At 44.2% G+C, this 17,377-nt stretch overlaps 1 protein-coding gene across 3 annotated transcripts in view; it reads right to left on the bottom strand.

The window, feature by feature from the left end:
* Tbc1d30 (TBC1 domain family member 30) overlaps positions 1–17,377 on the bottom strand; it is a 70,083-nt gene that overhangs the window by 33,222 nt on the left and 19,484 nt on the right. For 2 of the 3 annotated variants that reach the window (XM_027392306.2, XM_035451995.1), the window contains exons 1-2: positions 4,177–4,339; positions 435–496 (exon numbers count right to left, since the gene is read on the bottom strand). In XM_027392306.2, the coding sequence (XP_027248107.1) occupies positions 435–496; positions 4,177–4,339 (225 nt within the window). Of the gene's footprint in view, positions 1–434; positions 497–4,176; positions 4,340–17,377 lie in introns of those variants that run through there. The other variant, XM_027392304.2, reaches the window with a different exon arrangement.

Raw genomic sequence — 17,377 nt, 5'->3', positions numbered from 1 at the left:
TTTCTGAAGTAAAACTGTAACCATGTCATTCACTCTTGTATCACTTTATTTTAAAAATGCAAAATTTTTCATTGCAAGCATAAACCTAGGTTACTTATGCTTTAAAAGGGCTGAAGAGATGGCTCAAAGGTTAAGAGCACTGACAGCTCTTCCAGAGGTCCTGAGTTCAATTCCCAGCAATGACATGGTAGCTCACAACCATCCGTTATGAGATCTGGTGCCCTCTTCTGGTGTGCAGACATCATGGAAGCAGAATGTTGTATGCATAATAAATAAAATCTTCAAAAAAAGTTACTTTATTACAAACTGAAAAAAATGACAGCTCCTGGGTATCAAAATATATTTGAACATTTTCATTTTAAGAATGTATGACAATGTGCCCTGCTGGTACCCCCAAATTTTTTTAAAGTCTTAAAAGCCAAAGACAGAGTTACCTGCTGAAAACCATTTTGTCCTAAAGATGGCTCAAGTGTGAACTTCAATTTTGTATCAACTCCTAGAAGAAAATTAAGTAGTTGTTATTTATAGAAATCATAACAAAGTTATGTCATAAATAAATTCAACACTTGGCTCTACTGAATTGTGTTAAAAAATTTAAGTGTTTTTACTAAATTTCAGTCAATTCCATTAAAATTAAAATACATTAACTATAACAGAGAAATAATCTAAGACTATAAAATGGAGTTTGAAACATTGATGGTAGCTTCTACAAATGCCTAGAGTAATGTAAAAACAAAACCAATAACTGGGTCCTAAACTCAAACTCCTTAGCCTGTCTGGACCTCAATTCCCTAATCGATGAAGTGAGGATAGCTGCTTCTACCCCAGAGTTCTATTGCAACAACTGGCTGTAAAGCTCCTCAGCCGGGTAATTAGCAGTTATAAAACACAAAGGGGGAATTCTCCACTTACAAAATTTGTTTTTCTGCAACACTTACATAGACTTAAGACAGCTAAAGAAACTTCAAGGCCTGGAGTTAAGACTTGGCAGTCTTTTGACTGTCTAGCATGTGTGAGATCTTGGGTTCCATTTCCAACACCGGGGCCAGGGGTACTTCACTAGACCATGAAAAGCTATAAAACACCATTGTGGCATTGTGAATATAGCAGTGAGACAGAGCTAGTGCCTGGTGTACAAGACTCTCAACTAGAGTCCTAATAGTACTCCATCCGTGTACCTCTTTCTGCTAGCTTCGATTTGGCAATGCTGGGGATTGAACCTGTAGCCTACTACATGCCCTTTCACTGAGCTACACCCTACCACAACTCCTTCTGCTTATGGAATGATTTACTATAACAATTCCATTTGATGACATCCAAATATTTTAATTCTGCTTGATATACCTATTCATTGATGAATATATTAAATTCTGACTATAAACTAAACATAGGACTGAATGCTAATCCTAAGTAATCCACCACTTTAATTTTCTTTAATTTAGATCCTAAACCTATGAAACAGAAGTGGGAGAGTACATTAAAAAATAAATTTTTATTACTTATATTTAGCCTTTATTCACAATTCTGTAATAGAATTATGTGTTGTTATTGAAGAGAAATTCTATATTCTTATTCTTGTTCATTTTCTATTACCAACAATCAAATCCGAAAATAGAATATATTCTTTTTCTATAACTTCAAAATCATTTGATAACATAGTTTGATTTTTGAAGACAGGGTCTCAGTATTTCACCTTTAATGTCCTGGAACTCACTGTGTAGGTCTGCCTTGTATTCACTTCCTGCATCTTCTAAGTCCTGGGATTATAGGCAGGCACCATCATCATGCCCAGCTTTAAGCTCGCTTGCCCTCTCTCTCTATTTCTCTCTCTCTCTCTCTCTCTCTCTCTCTCTCTCTCTCTCTCTCTCTCTGTGTGTGTGTGTGTGTGGTGTGTGTGTGTGTGTGTGTGTGTGTGTGTGTGAGTGTACTCAGGTGAGTGTTCCACTGGTGTGTGCATGTGTGCAAGTAAGCATGCATATTGGGTTTCTTCCTCAATTGCTGTCCACCTTATATCTTGGTTCATAGTCTTTCGCTGTGGAGCTCAACCATGCTGCTAGGCTAATCAATAAACTCCAAAGGTGTGTATCTATCCCATCTCCACCCCTCAATGCTGGGGCCACAGACTTGCATTATGCAGAGTTTGCATAGGTTCTCCGGATTCGAACTCAGGTACACAAGCTTGAACAGCAAGCACTTTGTTGTTAAGCCATCCCCCTAGTCCCTTTAGACAATTAAAAAAAAAAAAAAAGACTATTGCTTACAAGTTCAAGGACCAAGAAATATCAAACATTCTCAATAAATATTCAGAAAAACCAAATGATAACATTGTTGCTGCTAAATAGACTGTAGATTACACACATTAAAAACCTCTCAACTTCCATCACTTAGATATTGGCATGGGTAGGAACACTTAGAGGTTGGCATGGATAGGAACAATCTTCAGGACTTGAAAAATAATAAAGTGGCCTTTTTAAAAGCATACATAAGGAATCAAGAATCAAGAAAGACACATGTGGTTTGCCCAAGCCCATGACTGTAGCAGATAGGCAGAGGTGATGTTGTTGTTCTCACTGGTGATGATGTGGAGCCCCGTACAAGTGATCTGGATATGTGTATTGAGACCTAGATCTCCTAAGTCAAAAATCCTGGGCATCCAATGATACCTTGACATTTCAAAGCTTTAAAATCAAAACCAGTGTTATACCTGAATAGGTGATTTTCTTCTCTAAGGGAATATCAACTACCCACTGATTCTCATCTCTGAGAGATGGTTTTAATGACTCCCTGCCTCCATTGTGGTACCAAGAATGCCTCCAGTCCCAACCAATGAAATGGACTTTGTAGAGGGGGTGCTGTCCAGGCTTGGGGTGCTGAATGCAAGCGCTTTTAATTAACAATTCTTGCTTTATCACAAAACCAGGAAACTCAGTCCTATGGTGACTTTGCCACTGCCCTAAAACCATTGAATTCCCAGTATGTTTTGGCCAAATATGCTGGTCTGACTTTTGGGGGCCACTTGCTGGGAGTTAAACAATTGCTTTCCTGCGCTGAAACCCAACTGGGGCTAGTTAGTTAAAACCACAACTATTTTCTCCTGTTCAAAATTGAGTCAGGTTTTAAGTGGAATTGATCATTCGCCGCCTGCATACAAAGGCTCAAATCGGGTCATTTTCACGCTCTTTTCTTCTAAGTGAAACGAGACGAGAGGAGGTTTACGTTTCATCTGATAATCACAGCTGTTCCGGATTCAGAAATACAAAACACTGTTCAGCGTGGGAAGGAGATTTAAAGGGAAAAAAAGGTAAAAGAAGACGGTGAATAAATACTACACTGTTTGCAATTAGATACTTCAGTAGGGGAGAAAAAAACAAAGAGACCACGAGGTTCATAAAGACAGCAACGCATGCCACCCTTTGGGACTCAGTGCCTGGGACAATCTGAAGTGGCTGGGTGACAGCAGGTCCCAGAAGGGGTGGGGAGGTGGGAAAGGAGCGTACTGTGGAGACCACAAACTGCCTGGAGGCAGCTGGGGCAACCCCAGGGAAAGGTGAGCGCCCTGAGATCCAGCTCAGCGAGCAAATAGAACTGCTCCCTCTGCGGCCACCCCTTGCCAGAACCCTCAGCGGCCAGGCGCCGGTGCCAGGGTTAGGCTCTTAAAACCCTGAGCAACGATGCCAGGTGACCGAGCTGGTGCGGAGATAAGCAGAGCCTGGAGAAGCGGGGATGTGTAAATACAAGGTGAAGGTAGGAAGGGCCTGCTCTTACAAGGCCAGGCGGGCTCCTGGACCATTACCTACATTCAGCAGGAGCTCGTGCGCCCTCTCCAACCCCAACACAAACACACCACAGGGACTCTCGGGAAAACATGCACTCGATCGTCCTTCGCAGTCGCTGCCTTTCCCTCTGACCCGCAGGGTCAAGGCCAACCCACACATCTCTTGGGAGGTCTGACTTCCAGGGAGGCCTAAGCACAATAGGTGACGCAGCCTGGACTGGAAGGGGCAGCCTTCCTCACTTCACCACCCCGAACGGAGGCCGAGCACACAGGCCGCGGGGTGGCTTCTGCCGGGCGACAGGTTGTCCTCGCCCTGGTGGCGGCTGAACGCACCCAGGCCGGCATCTGCTCCCATCCCTCCCACCTGCACCCCCAGCGCCTATCCGCAGCCCGCGCCTCACCCGGCTCCAAGGTGCACAGCAACCGGGGCGCGGTCCGGGAGATGCAGCTGCGCTTCTTGAGCACATTGCTTAGGATGGTGCCCACGCCGCCGCCACCGCCACCCTGGCGCTTCAGGCATCGCCCGCCGCGACGCAGGGAGCCGGTCAGCTTGTCCTGCCGCATCCGAGAGCGCCGTCGGCCTCCCGGGTCCTCGCTGCTGCTCCGGAACGACTCCGTCACGCAGGGCTCAGAGAGTCCAAGCCCGCGAGGCTCCCGGGCGAGCGGCGAGTGCGCAGCCGGACCCCGGAGACGACAGGATCAGAGAGACTCACTGCGGGAGCAGCAGAGCTCTGGGAGACCGGTTGACATCTGCAGTGCGGAGCCCAAACGGCTGAGACCGGAGCGAGCGGGCTGGGAGGGGAGGAGGGCGGGAGCGAGCGCGCGGGCGCGCAGAGACGGAGGCGGTGCCTCGGTACCCAATCCCGGCATCAGCCTGAGCTGGCAGGGCGGTCTGAGTCCCCGAGCCAGAGCCAGCTCCGGAGGACAGAAACAAGAAACAAGGCAGCGGTGTCGCACTCCTCCTAAGCCTAGGAGGGATGGAGGGGCCGCAGGTGCAGACACCTCCAAGAGCCCACCTAGTCTGAACAGCCGGGGGGGTTGGGAGGGGCGTTGGAGGGAGGGAGGGCAAGGCTGTCCAGGGACGAGCAGACCCCGGGGCGGAGTAGCTAGCAGATGGTGACCTCAACCTTCAGCCCAAATTATGTTCATGCCTTTCCTGGCCACTTCGAAAGAGGGCAGAGAGCCATGCTTAATAATTATAACAACAACAATAATATAGCTCCTCTTGGGGAAACGAAACCCTAAGAAAATGTTCCCATAGAAGAAGCAAGTTTTTGAAAGAAGTGTTTCCGGGGGCGTGGCGAGGCCAGGTTCTAAATAGGAAATATCTGCCAGACTTGAAAACCTTAGAAGAGACTTGAAAATGTGTAGTATTGGGTCAAGGCTTTAGGTGGTGGGCTGGAGAGAAGGCATAACTACAGCAGGACTGGTGTCTTGGCAGTCACCTGGGCGGTGACTTTGAAGGTGTGAGCTCACCCAGACAGATGATGGCCACATCCAGACAAGTCCCATCCGGCCTAAGGCTACCGATGTGGGCGGTCCACCTGCCATGAGCTGCCGCTGGAGCTGCCTCAAGCTATCCATTCCAAGGAGTCAGAGAGCCCAGGATACTGCCAACCTGAACGTGGCTCTGCTAGCTATGCCCCAGCCCTATATTGCTTTCAGTCAGGGTCTCACTTAAGCTGCGCTGACTGGCCTTGAACTTGTGATCCTCCTGACTCAGCCTCCTGAGTAGCTGGTGTTACAGTAATATATCCCCAGACCTGATTTGACTGATTTTTTTTCCTCTGCCTATAATACATGTAAATATAAAATCATATGATAGCCAGGTAAAGGTTGTAAAGGAACTCCCCAAAATCTGTCTTTATGGGTCCTTCAACGTGTCCTTTTTCTTGTTGCACTCTTTGAATCTCAGCTTTCAAATCATCCAATGCTCTAGATAACAGCAAGTTTAGTTTCATAACCATTAGCAGTCCAAACACAGAATTCTTCAAACCTCCCTTGACATGACCCTTCTACCACCTCTTTTCTTAGGACCACAGTATATCCTTCTAGACATCTTCGGCAAAGTTCTCCCAGGAATACTGGTCAACCAACTTATTCTATCCTCTCCTTTCCTTTGCCTATGAGACAAACTTTTCTTCCTATGGAAATTTCAAAAGCTTTAGGCAGTCCTGCAAGTCACTGATCTGGTTCAACGGCTGCTTTACAAGCCCTGTGTATTTTTCATTCCCACGTGGTACCAAGTCAACACTTAAGATACAGTGTTTGTCTTAAGACCTGAACTCCAGAGAGTACAGAGAGTACATCTTCCATCTGAACATTTTCATCAGGAACAAGACAATGGCCCACAATTATTTCCACAACAATTTCTTCATAGCAAGTTCCCAGGCCATCCAGGGCTATCTAGTGAGACCCTATCTAAAAATAAAAGACAGAGAGGAGAATATTGTTTCTTAGCAACCCTTGAGATATAACTTGAGAGTTACCAAAATAGAATATATGGTTAGTGCTAAGACACTTAATTGAGACTCTCCCTTGGGAAGCCTGTTCCACACTTGAGTGTGTCCTATTCTTTCCATGAGCACGCCCACCATGACTCACTCTCTCTCTCTCTCTTCACCCACATAATTAAAATCTATGTGACGCTTATCATTTACGAACTCTCTCTCTCCTTTACCGAGCCCACATCTGTACTCTTGCCTAAGTCGTGAACTGGTCCTGGGCATCTCTCCTCTGCTTCATCTTCCTGTTTAAAATCTATATTAAAATCTCTTTTAATAAACTGCAAGTCTGCTTCAAGCAACCAAAAACTGTCTCTCCAGTCCTTCCATGCTCCTGAACTAGGACTAAACACCGTTGCTATTAGAAAACAAAAGGCCAATGGGATATTTCCCTCTCAAAAGCAGAGGGAGAGGAGAACATTAAGATTTTTGTATTTGGTCATCTTTATGGGGGGAAGTGAATTTTTAAAACTTGATGGGGCCTGAGGAAGAACTGTCTTCTGGCCTCCACACACACATGTACAATACACACATGTCCATACACACATACATGCCCACACTGAAGAAACATTAACTGTCTTTTACGTGCTCTCATAATGCTATTCTGAGCAGGCCTGGAAAAGGAGTTAACCTGGCATGCTTACCTTGTAGTCCACACAGCATGGGCTTTGTGAGGCACCCCCGGATATGAGGACACAGTCCAAAAGGATATAACTAAGAATGAAATTTATAAAACTCTGCTAAGACTCTGGCATTTATAAAACTCTGCTAAGACTCTGCTAAACTCTGGCATGCTTACCTTGTAGTCCACACAGCATGGGCTTTGTGAGGCACCCCCGGATATGAGGACACAGTCCAAAAGGATATAACTAAGAATGAAATTTATAAAACTCTGCTAAGACAAAGCAGGCTGCAGTGTGATAGATTAGCCATGTGGATTTACTGCCTGCCTGAGGACTCTCAGAAAGTGTCACTTTATAAAATGAAGTCATTATGTCCTCCAGATTTGCCTCAGATTTCCCAGCCTCCTTCAACAAGCTCAGGTACAGAACTCTACCCTTCACTGCCTGCTGCTTTTACACAGCATGTATTCGTCATCCTTTAGTGTTCCTTAGCCATCTGGCCTCTTTCAGTGATGCTACGGACTATAGGAAGGTCTGAGGTTTTGTGCTTATCTGGCCAATGTTTTAGATGTTCCAGCAGCTGGAGATGGTGAATGAGCAGGAGCAGAAAACTCCAGGAGGACAAGTGTTCAGTGAGTGAGGTCTTGCCTTCCAGAACTCTCCTCAGCTCAAGACTTAGAGGGCTTTGTGTCTTCCTTTAACAAAGGATGCTATTCACAATGCACCTCACTGGGCCAGTGGGAGAGGCAGCCTCATGGGCCAAGAGGAGAGCCTCTTATGTGGGAAGGACACCCAGCACCCCAGGCTGTGTGACACATGCCACTCAGAGTACCCTGCACCTTTGGCTCAGACTTGACGCTCATCAGGCAAACCTCTGATTCCCATTTGTCTCCAGAAGGGAATGTACTGCACACAGCAAACAGCGGCCAGCACCCAAGTTCAGCTGATGCTTAGCAGGCTGGAGACCAAGATCCTGGGCAGCCAGAGATGAACACTGGCCCTGGATGGGGTAAGCGGCAGATCAGGGCTGAGAAAAGACTTTTCTCTGAAATTCTTCACAATACTTTTCTTCCTCATAGGGGAGGAGCTTACTTCCCAAATGAACATTTCATTTTCATTTCTTTCAAGGGAAAACGGGAAAGAAAAAAAATGGGGTGGGAGGGGGACTTCCTTGAAACCTTTCCGTTCTAAAATTGCATAAAAGTTAGCATCGTGTGTGTGTGTGTGTGTGTGTGTGTGTGTGTGTGTGTGTGTTTGTGTGTGTGTGTGTGTGTGTGTGTTTCTACTACTATAGCAATAAATAGCAAAGGAATTAAACAATATTATTTTGTTTACATTGGGGAGGAAAGCCGAGGCTGCCAACTTTTGTAGCAAACAGATAATTAAGTTAGTGCTAAAATATAATACTCTAAAAGTAGCCAATGGCACAAGCCTGGTATTATATTTATTATGTGACTCATCGTTTCTTATTTCATGTCTGGGATATTGTTTTCCAAAAGCAAAACACATCATCTGAAGTCAACTCAGAGAAAACAAGCCAGTGTGGCATTTGCCTGAGGCTAGCAGCAGCAGGTCCCAACCCATCATTAGACTTTTCTCATCAAATGACCCTTCCTGGCAAATGATGTCAGTGAATTCCCATTTGAATAAATTCCACCTTGCAACTGTCTGGAATAGCTCTGATTTGAGCTGAACATGGGGGACAGCTCAATGTAGATTGTATGCTGGAGGAGTCTGATGTGACATAGGAGGTGATCACAGGCAGAAGGATCACAAGCTGAGGCCAGCATGGGCTCCATAGCAGGTTCCCGGCTAGCTTGAGCTACAAAGTGAAACCTTATCCCAAAATAATACTCCTTCACACCACATGAGAAAGTGTCCCTTGTGTTGCTAAGGAAAGGGAAATGCCCTGAACACAGAGCTAGAAACTCTCAGACTGACAAGTGAATGAAGGACCATTTGCTCAGGGACACTCAGTGAGTCTTGAAGGGGCCTACCTGAAAACAAGCTGTCTTGAATGGGAGAGACAAGCAAGAAGTCTGAAGGAAAGGCAAACCCAACGTCGGAAATAAAAACCATGTCCCCAGGGGCTTCCAAAAAGGAATTGGGTCTGAGACATTTCTGATTTCCTATTGCTATTTTTGCTTAGCAGCAAAAATCTCAAAATAAAAAGGGCCTACGTGTTTATCCTCAGGGACAGAACAAGACTGGTGCTGGCAATTACTAAAGAGAAAAGGCCCAGGAAGTCTGCTGCTAGGAGAGTGCAAAACCACAGGGAGCCAGGCTGCTCTAGGACGCTGAGCCTGGATCAGCAGGGTTACTGCACACCTGCAGAGCTCCCTGGCAGTGGCCACAGGAATCTCACAGGTCGTCATTGTAGCTGGGGCAGCTTATGAGTAGGTACATTTTGCTCTCACATTTACTAAGAGCAAAGGGGAATTGCCAGCATAAAAACTGCTTCTTCCTTTCCCCTTCTCCTACAATTATTGATAACCTGTAAACTGCATAGTAAATAGCAATGTTCCCATGAGCCTCCCACTGTCTGCTGTAGCAGCAGACATAGTGAAGCAACTCCTGGGTGACTCCTAAGAAGGCAGGAGGTAGAACATGCCTGGCGCCCAGGTCTGAGCCTGTAGGTGGTCTTGAGCAGTTCCCAGGGAGGAGCTTTCTCTTCAGCATTAGTGACCCAGTCGGCCTTTAGGAGATAGGGTGTCTGAATGGGTACCCCTTAGGTCATTGGGACAAAGAAAGTGAGATGTGAAACTCTGGTCCTTTCTTTTCTTCTCTGCCTTGTAGCTTGTGATGAGGCAGGGAGTTGTGCTCCACAGGCACTCCTGACTTGTCACAGCTTCAAAGCACAGACAGCCAAGTGGACCATAGGCTGGAGCCTCCAAGACTGTGAGCGGAATAAACCTTTCTCTTTATGTATTAATTATCTCGAATGTTTTGTTAGAGTGATGGAAAGCTAGCAGAATAAATAGGTAGCCACTTCCCTAGAACGCTAACAGTCTCCTCAAACCTACTAAAAAATAGAGTCTTAGTAAGTAGTTCCTGTTGGGAAGCTCCCCACTCCTCCCATTCCAGACCCTACCCCTGCAGACCCCGCCCCTCAGAAAGCTCCGCCCTGGGAACTGCTCAAAACCACCTACAGGCTCAGACCTGGGCACCAGGCCATGTTCTACCTCCTGCTTTCTTAGGAGTCACCCAGGAGTTGCTTCACTATGATTTGCTTTGCTGTTTATTAAATCCAGATTTATTAATTTGGTCTGATTCGACTTAGTGCATCCGCAGAAGAACCCAATAACTGAGGATCCAATACTTATAGGTTCCTCATTACCCAGGACCGAGCCCACATATGGTGAACTCCCAGTGATGACCATCAGAGCCATTTTCTCCCACCAAAGAGACACAGGGGCAGAATGACAGGAAGGAATTGAAAGGAAAGGAAAAAAACAAACAAAAAAAACTCCACAATTTCCTGACACATCACATGACATACATGGAATATTTTACTTTCTTTCTATATGATTTTCCTCATCTTAGTCATAAAAACTCAGGCATTCTTTAAGACAATGAGGTGTGGTTTTGCATGCTGTTAAATGCAGAGAAAAAACACCATCACAGGCAGAACAAAGGAGCTCTCAGATTCCAAAAACAAATCACTCAGCCACATTCCTCTACCTCTCCCTGGTGCTGTTTATGCTTCTCAGAAACACTGTCTTCAATAAGATTTAAAAGGGAAAGGAAAACCACTCCCAAGCATAAATTCTAACTAAACACACTTAAAATTTCTGGGAGAAGTATTTTAAGACAAATAAACCACTTCTATTTATAGATCAGATGCTCAAAATCTGCTATTATAATTTATTTCACAGTGCAGAGTCCACATTTCTTAGTATTCTACTGGAAGTACACTTGAACCCTCTGCAAACCACGGAATGACTAGCCTGGCAAGATAAGCTGGCTGGTACAATAGGCATGGATGACTGGATTTAAAGCCCATTCCACAAGACCATGCCTGGTACCATTAACTAAGCCCAAAACATATGGCTGGCTAGATCATAGGCAATAAGGGAGAACCTATTCTATTCTACTAAATGGACATGGTAATAACTGCCCCCTAAGTTCTTATCTTTATACCCATAGATCAGTGTGTCTCTCAACCATCATCAGAGAAACTTGTGTATACAGTACATGGCAACTAATACTGTAGTCCAGAGACTAGCAACTTGTCAATGTGCAGGAAGTAAGAATCTTCGAGGTGCTTAGCTCTAAATGGGACATCTGACTCTGTCTCTCTCTCTCTGTCTCTGTCTCTCTGTCTCTGTCTCTCTCTGTCTCTGTCTGTCTCTCTGTCTCTGTCTGTCTGTCTGTCTGTCTGTCTCTCTCTCTCTCTCTCTCTCTCTCTCTCTCTCTCTCTCTCACACACACACACACACACACACACACACACACACACACACACACTGTGATCATCTTGTATGAAGGGTTAGAATGATGGTCAGAGACAGAGACAGTGCACACCTGTAGCAAAGTACTATTTTCTGAAAGGCTGCAGCACCCAGAAACTCTCAGTGGCTGTAGCTACATGGATGAGATCAAGCCATCCAAACATCCCAGCACTGAAGAAGTGTGTGCGTGTGTGTGGCGGGGGGGGGGGGGGGGGGGGGGGTCATGAAGTTCCGCCCCTGCCTGAGGAACTATTGGTGATTGGTGGCTGCAGGGGAGGGAAGTCAGTTTGCTTCAGAGATGTAATCTCCAACGGGCTGTCTGTACTCCAGTAGATGATCCTACACCCATGCACATAACAGACTGCATTACATGGACTCAGTAGGGTGTGTGTGTGTGTGTGTGTGTGTGTGTGTGTGTGTGTGAGAGAGAGAGAGAGAGAGAGAGAGAGAGAGAGACAGAGAGAGAGACAGAGACAGAGACAGAGACACAGAGAGAGAATCAAAGTTGGGAAAGAAAAGTGGGGAAGAATTGGAAGAACAGGAATAGGGAATGGGTTTGATCAAAACACACTATATGAAATTCCCAAACAAACCTTTAATCTCAGCAGTCAGGAGGCAGATCTGAGTTTGAGGTCAGCCTGGCCTACATAGTAAGATGCAGGACACTAGGGGGCTACATAGAGTAACCCTATCTCAAAAAAAAACAAACACTAAAAACTAATTTTAAAAATGAAATATGAGCCGGGCATTGGTGGCGCATGCCTTTAATCCCAGCACTCACGAGGCAAAGTCAGACAGATCTCTGTGAGTTCAAAACCACCGTGGTCTACACGAGCTAGTTCCAGGACATCCTCCAAAGCCACAGAGAAATGCTATCTCAAAAATAAACCAAAAAAATGAAATATGAAAGGCAGTTTAATGTGCATGACCTAAGGGAACATGCCTGTGTCAGGAGTCAAGTGACATGGTGTCAAGCTGATAACATAGTATCCATGTAGGGCAACCGCTGGCACACACACTGATAGAAAAGAAGCCTGGGGTGACATAAGCCACAGGTGTAGCCTAGCAAATGGCCACATTTGTGTTCTTGAGTGCCAAGGTCCACAGAAGCCTTAGCAATGGAGAGGAACTCTAAGGAAGCAGACAGCTTGATAGATGCACTTTCTGTATTCTCTCTCGCTGCTAGAAGCAATGCAGGGTGGCGGAGTCTACTTGTGAACTTAATATAGCAACAGCAGCACCTTTAATTACCATGTCTTTAGTCCCTGCTTGCAACAGAGCATCACTTGGCAGGATGTCAGTCTGGCATAATGCCAACACCAATCATATACACCAGCTCCTGGGGAGGAAACACATTATGTCTTCTAAAAAGAGAAGATTACCTCTGATAATTTTAAGCCTTCCTAACACTAGATGCCTAATGATAGTTTCTGTGTCCCTTATCTAAATGGTTGTGACCACAAGTGTTTCAAATTTGGGATTTTGGGAGGTTTTTGTTAAGACATATTTGAATATATACAGTGAAGAATCATGGGAATGGGGCCTGCATTTCGTTTTCACTTTCTACATGCCCTGGAAAGGCCTCAACTATCTTGAGGCCAGGTGTGGTGATCCATGCCTATAATCCTAGCATTCGGGGGTCTGGACAGGAGAATTGAGAGTTTGAGTTAGGTTAGGTTACCTAGCAAGACCCTGTCTCAAAAAACAAAAGGTTTGTACATAAAGTTTATGGTATAGAGTTTTTCTACTTGTATTATCATCATATTGGGGCTCAAATCTTCTAATTTTGGACTTTTGGATTAGCGGTGATAAACCTGTATATTTTGAGAAAATTTGAAATAGCTTTCTAACATAGAGACTGATACAGTCATTCTCTCCATGGCTTTTTTTTTTCTCCTCTCACTGTGTAGCCCTGACTATCCTGAAACTTGCTATGTAGACCAGGCTAGCCTTTAACTCAGAGAGATATATACTTGCTTCTGCCTCTGCCTCCTGAGTGCTGGTTAAAGGCCAGTGTCACTGTGCCCAGCTTATAGATGTCTTTTTAACTATACCTAGAAAACACAAAGCACATAAGAGTAGGGTCCTTCCTCCCTTAACACCTATATTTCACACCCAACACTTGCCATCCTCACGTGTAGTTCATCTGTGTGCCTGCATTATTCATAGGAAGCCTTTGATCCCCTCAATAAATCATAAGCATCTTTGAACACACAAACTAATTTTATTCATTGTTTCATGTCTCTCCACCCGTGCCTGCAGCTATCACGGGGCCGCCTACACATTTGCTAACTGGTACATGAATGTTAAAAATAAATAAAATCAGAAAGTCGTCGTGTCAAGAAGAAAACCCTGACTTCCCACTCACTAAAAACTGACTTTTTAATTCAGTTACAAGAGGAATAAGCAGATGTGTTTATGAACAGTTATTTTGACTAACATTTGTGCAATGAAAAAAATCCACACGCTATTCTTAGTCTCCTGACAAGTTTCCAAAATGTGTGATACTCAGCTATCACAAGCTCGCCCTGCTCATCCTGTACATGCACATGCAAAGGGAGTTGGTATGGGATAGTAGCTAAAGCTCACAGTCTACAATCCAGTCGCCAGACAGCACTTGGGAGGTAGAGGCAGGAGGATTTCTGTGTGTTTAAGGCCAGCCTGGTCTACAAAGCAAGTTCCAGGTCAGCCAGGACTGTTTCACAGAGAAACCCTATTTGGAAAAAACCAAAATAATAATAATAATAATAATAATAATAATAATAATAACAATAATAATATAAATTTAAAAACAGTTGCCAGGGCTAGAAGCCTGACTCTATCACTCAAATGGGTAACATCTCGGTTTCCTTACCCAGAAAGTGAGACAAATGAAGTACCAGCTCCTTAGCTGTTGTTCTTGGGAGCAAGTACTACAGACAAACATCTACCACATGCTTGCCACACAGCTAGTAGCTCTCAAAGAAATATCACTTGTTCTATCATTAGTAGGAGTGCATAAAGGCACTTGGGTTACTTTTGAAGACTTGTTTTTGTTTTGTTGGTTGGTTGTTGTTGTTGTGCAGTGTTGTGTTGTTTTGTCTTTGAGAGAGGGTCTTACCACACAGCCCTGGTTGTCCTGGAACTCACTTTGTAGACCAGGCTGGCCTCAGACTCACAGAGATCCGCCTGCCTCTGCCTCCACGGTGCTGGGATTAAAGGCGTGTGCTACCACACTGGCATTTTACTTTATACAGCAACACTGTCACAGATTACTCCGCCAGGTCACTTGAGCTCCTGTACATTTTAATTCTATTACTACCCAATCTGGCCTAGTGATCATGTCTAAAATGTCAGGAAAGTAATTTTTAAAATAAGCATTCATCTCTACTGACAAATTGGTCACATCGTTCATCTTGATTTTTTTTTTGAATTTGTCAAACACAGTCTTGCCAGTTTAGGGATTTTTTTTATTCATTCTTTGAAATACAAATAACCGTGTGTGTGTGTGTGTGTGTGTGTGTGTGTGTGTGTGTGTGTGTGTGTGTATTCCACGTACCTACATGTACTAACATCAAAAAAAATTGTTCCAAAACGGGGCAGGAGAGCAGGGAGGATGTGGGGTCTAGAGACATGGTTCAGCACTGGCTGTTCTTCCTGAAGACCCAGTTCAGTTCCTAGCACCCACATTGTGGCTCACAACCATCTGTAACTCCAGTTCCAATGAGATGCAATTTGACCTCTTTTGGCCTCTACATACATTCAGTGCAGACATACATGCAGGCAAAACACCTATACACAGAAAATAAAAATAAAAAATATTTTTAAAAAAGCATTTTTCTAAGTTCCTTAACTTGCCCAGGAGTATATTCCTAATAGAGATGCATACATACGGCAGCAAGCATGGGAAGGGAATAACAATATGAACAGTCAGAGGTCAACTGCTGACTATGAGTTAGATACCAGACTTCGTGTTTTAATTATTTAACTCAACATTCCAATTTTTTTTTTTTTTTTTTTTTTTTTTTTTGGTTTTTCGAGACAGGGTTTCTCTGTGGCTTTGGAGGCTGTCCTGGAACTAGCTCTTGTAGACCAGGCTGGTCTCGAACTCACAGAGATCCACCTGCCTCTGCCTCCTGAGTGCTGGGATTAAAGGCGTGCGCCACCAACGCCCGGCGACATTCCAATTTTTTAAAAAAGATGCATATATTAGTAGGGTAACTTTCACTAGGAACAGGAAAAAATGACCAAAAGATAACATAGTCAACAGATATAAGTAGTTGATTCTGGGTGGTGGGATTACCGAAAATTATTGGGATTTTTTTTTTCTTGACTTCATTTTGTCACTATAGGCAAAGAATGTTGGGGGCTTCCTGAGACCCCCCTCCCCTCGGCATGGGCATAACTGGCAAACAATTGATGGAAGAAGCCTCCTTGGTGGTGCAACAGTCCATACGCTGTCCAGGGAACTTCAGGGATGCAGCTTTTGGGGGCCGTCACTCATGCGAGGGTGGGATCTCCAGCCACACAGCTGCTTTATGTTCTGTAAATAATGCCTCATTTATGCCTGGTAACCACAATAACTCTTTGGTTCAGCAAGCTAAACTTAGGTGGAATCATCTTTGGCTTTTGGGTACCCTATCTGAGATAAACAGACATCATTCATCTCTCCTCAGGAAAGTCATATCACAGAGAGAAATAAAAAGAGATTAAATGAACAAAGAGATTAATGAAGTCCCCTCCCACCCCGAGTTGGTCGTTGGTGGTGCACACCTTTAATCCCAGCATTCAGGAGGCAGAGGCAGACGAATCTCTGTGAGTTTGAGGCCAGCCTGTTCTACGGAGCGAGTTCCAGGACAGGTTCCAAAACAATACTGAGAAACCTTACCTTGAAAAACCAAAATAAATAAATAAATAAATAAATAAATAAATAAATAAATAAAGTCCCCAAGTCACATGACTAATTATTTAGTTGGGATATGAACCCAGTTTAACTCTAAAGCCATATTCTACCAACTATATTAATAAAATATAAGCAGATAACTTTACTTAAACAAGATCAAAGCATTCTGGGAGTTCTAAAACAGACTTGTTCTCAGCCCTACTTGTATTCTCCACTGAATCTGATATCCATCATTTCTGCATATTCATATATTACTTACTAACTAATACAGTTACAACTGTCATATCATTTACTAATTAGTATTAACACAAATAACCAAGAAGCAACTTCAACAAGGTCAGTCTAGCTGTGTCAGTTAGCCCAAAACTCCAGAATAGCAGAGGGAATGAGCAAGCTCGTGGGTGAGGGCAACAGAGCTGGTTTTGCACATGTGGCACCATGACAGGGCTCACAGGAATCAGTGAGGACATGAGAGATGGCTTTGGTGACATCCAGAACCTTCCTCTCTGCAATGACCAACCTTGTGAGTTACCCAGGATAAATCTGGTCAACCTTCACGTTTCCCAAGAAACTTCCAAAATGGTTTGTTTCTAAAATTAATTCATCCCATGTGAAAAAGGCAGAGGGATGCTGGTTAGTTTAACTGAGGCAGCAGTAAACCAAGAACCCTCTCCACAGACAGGTGATGTCCAAGATGCAGACCCAGGATATAATCAGTTTGAAATCATTTTTGTGCTAATGTTGTGTTCCATCTTCAGCAAGAAGCAGCTGTAGCAATCACTGTGTGCGCAGAATTAAGATAACTTCTGAAATGATTCAACCCGAAATGCCCTGGGCTTTTTAAGTGCTTAAAAATTCTTGCATCATATTATACATACCAGAGGGAAAAAAAAAAAACCTTATGAACCACTCATCATGTCAAAGTTCTGATAGAGTCAACATACACTGTATGTACAGTATCTGATGTTCAGTTTGACTGAAAATGAACTTTAGTTAAAGAGAAATGTTTGGGAAGTGTGGCGGTTAGCTTTCATTGTCAAGTTGACACAATCCAGATGAGGGACTACCCACATTGGGTTGACCTGTGGGGGAGAGTCTTAATTAAGTTAACCGATGTGCACTGCCCCATCCACTGTGGGTGG

Source organism: Cricetulus griseus (assembly GCF_003668045.3).
Source record: "Cricetulus griseus strain 17A/GY chromosome 1 unlocalized genomic scaffold, alternate assembly CriGri-PICRH-1.0 chr1_0, whole genome shotgun sequence".
NCBI lineage: Eukaryota > Metazoa > Chordata > Mammalia > Rodentia > Cricetidae > Cricetulus > Cricetulus griseus.
This window is presented reverse-complemented; position numbering and strand designations above follow the sequence as displayed.